The 2529-nt window shown below is 41.9% G+C and overlaps 1 protein-coding gene across 1 annotated transcript; it reads right to left on the bottom strand.

Moving 5' to 3' along the window:
- Nucleotides 1–483: 483 nt before the first annotated feature.
- LOC107757096 (homeobox protein six1a-like) lies at nt 484–2529 on the bottom strand. Its single transcript, XM_016574474.1, has 3 exons — nt 1545–2529; nt 1071–1096; nt 484–775 (listed from the first exon to the last, which is right to left on the bottom strand). The coding sequence occupies exons 1-3, from the start codon at nt 2055–2057 to the stop codon at nt 484–486; spliced, it is 831 nt and encodes a 276-aa protein (XP_016429960.1). The 5' UTR covers nt 2058–2529.

Below are 2529 nucleotides of genomic sequence, written 5' to 3'. Positions count from 1 at the left end.
TGTTGGAAAGCCACTGTTTTCAAAACAAATTACAAATTACAAATTAAATGTAGTGTTACATACATTTAAACTAAATAAAAAAGAACGAGAAGTTTCCACATCCACAGAGTTTAGTTAAAGATGTTTGAAGCCAATGATTTTCTCATTAAAAATCCATGCTCTTCGTAGTCCAATACAGAACAATTTCTATAAATTAATATTTGAGTAAAACATCATAAATTATTAAAGTTTTATGCATCCAACAATGTGAATATTCTTAAATATTGGCCTCACATGTTTTACAAAATTTACGCACTTGTCCAGCTACTCAAAATTCCAAAAACTCTGAGAAGCTCTTTTGATTTTCTCTCTTTTTCTAATAGTTTGCAAAATAATAGTTTATTTCAGCAAACGTCCTCTGTGTCATAAGAATATGCGGTAACACCGTAAATATTGGTTATTTATGTTTTTAAGTCTTGTCGCTTAAAATGTGAACGAGACGTTCTAAGATCCTAAATCCACAAGGCTGGATGTTAGAGATCCCAATAGTGAATCCTGGATCTGATGCGGATGTCCATGAATGTTATGCACCGAATGCTGCGCACCGAGGCCGGGCACTGGGTATGCTGGAGCCCCGGGATTGTTCATGTTCCCCTGCAGTAGAAGCACTGGGTTGTGCTCGGGGCTCTGCGGCGGAGTGAACTCATCTTCCGAGCTGGACATGAGCGACTTCACTCCGTCGAGCGGAGACCGCTGGCTCTGCTTACCGCCAACGCCGCTGTTCTCGCTGTTTTCTCTGTTGGGTGAATATTACATTTTTAACATATTATATATAACTGACATGTTATAGGCCTAGAATTAGGCTACATAGTAGCCTATACGAAAGTGATAAACTTTAACATAAAGGCCTAGTGTTATGGTTTCAAAATAGTTTAATCTTACAATAATTATTACATCAAAGAAAAACGAATGCTTTATATTTGCTTTATGTTTTTAACACAAGAAAAAAAAAACGTATAACTGTTCACAAAGCAATTTACGTCGCCTGTATGTCAAGATGACTGAAAAGGTAACTGTCATCACAGATTTACAATGGAAAAACTTCAGGCTTTTCAGCCTAGAATTCGAGACAATTTTAGAGATTATCATTCAAAGTAAACCAACATTTATATTAACTCCAACATTTAAAATCTGCAATTAAATTATATGAATAAAGGCCTAAATAAATTCTCACTGCAGTAAGAAAAATCTACCTCTCGTCTTCTGCTTTTATTGTTTCGTTCGTTAGAGAAAAAAAGGACTTTAAAAAAAAAATCTTAACCCAATTATAAAATTAAAAATAGGCAATATATAAAGTATTAAATTATAAATGACAAATATACTAATTATAAAATTAGACAGTGTAACTTGATGTTGCTTAGATTCGTATTTACAGTTAAATTTGAGTGACTATAATATTTCTGATATAACGATAAATACCTAACCTTATTGTTGTTCTCTCTGCCAGTGACTGCAATAATCAACGTTAATTTTGCGCGTTATTTTTTGAAAACGTTATTTCCTGCCCAGTTGCTGACCTGTGTGGTGGTCAGTCCCGTTGCCTCCGCCAGCTCCCGCTTCTCCCGTGGAGATGGATAAGGATTGTGCGTGTACCATTCACGCAGCACGCCCCGCGACTTCTCCTTAAAGCAGTAACTGGTCTCATCACCGTCCCAGATCGTACGGGGCAGATGAAATTTCCTACGCACACGGTATTTGCCCACAGCGCCTAGCGGGCGGCCCCGCAACTTTTCTGCCTCCACGTAGTGCGCCTTCAGCCACAGCTGCTGCAGCTTGGGGTGGTTGTGCGCGGAGAACTGGTGGCTCTCCAGGATCTTGTAGAGCTCACGGAAGTTTCCCCGGTGGAAAGCCACCACGGCCTTCGCTTTCAGCACGGATTCGTTTTTGTGGAGGTGGTCACAGGCTGGTAGGGACCAAAGAAAACGTCCGAGCCTCTCCAGATTCCCACCCTGCTGCAGCACCTCGCAGACGCACGCTACCTGCTCCTGCGTAAAGCCGAAAGAGGGCAAGATTGACATTGCGGCCCGATGCAATCCACCACGTAATATCCTCCTAATCCAAGGCTCTGTAGATATTCCTCTCAAATGAGTCCTCGGACAAAAATCCCAGTGCCACGTTTATCTGTTGATGCAGCTCCAATTTTAATAACCGCCTGTCAGCCGATTGTGTGGCACCACTGTCACCCTCTGGGGTTGCACACGTGAGATTCGGATGCGGTTTGTCCGTATGGATATATGACAGAGAAATCCAGCACAGCGTCATTCCGTGATTAGCTCGCCCCGGTCTGTTCTGAAACCGGCCAGCAGAGCAGAACTGCATCTACAGATCCGTTCCGTTTCCTCCCCGGAGGGCGGACGTCAAGGCCTGAAACTGGAGACCTTGAACACACACACACACACACACACACACACACTGCAGTCGATAGGCTACTAAACAATGATTAAATTATCACAAGCACCTCCATAGCCTTGCATGCAGCATCTACATCGC

Source organism: Sinocyclocheilus rhinocerous, unplaced genomic scaffold (assembly GCF_001515625.1).
Source record: "Sinocyclocheilus rhinocerous isolate Xijiao unplaced genomic scaffold, SAMN03320098_v1.1 scaffold503, whole genome shotgun sequence".
Taxonomy (NCBI): domain Eukaryota; kingdom Metazoa; phylum Chordata; class Actinopteri; order Cypriniformes; family Cyprinidae; genus Sinocyclocheilus; species Sinocyclocheilus rhinocerous.
The sequence above is the reverse complement of the archived record's forward strand: the minus strand, read 5'-3'. Positions and strand labels throughout refer to the sequence as shown.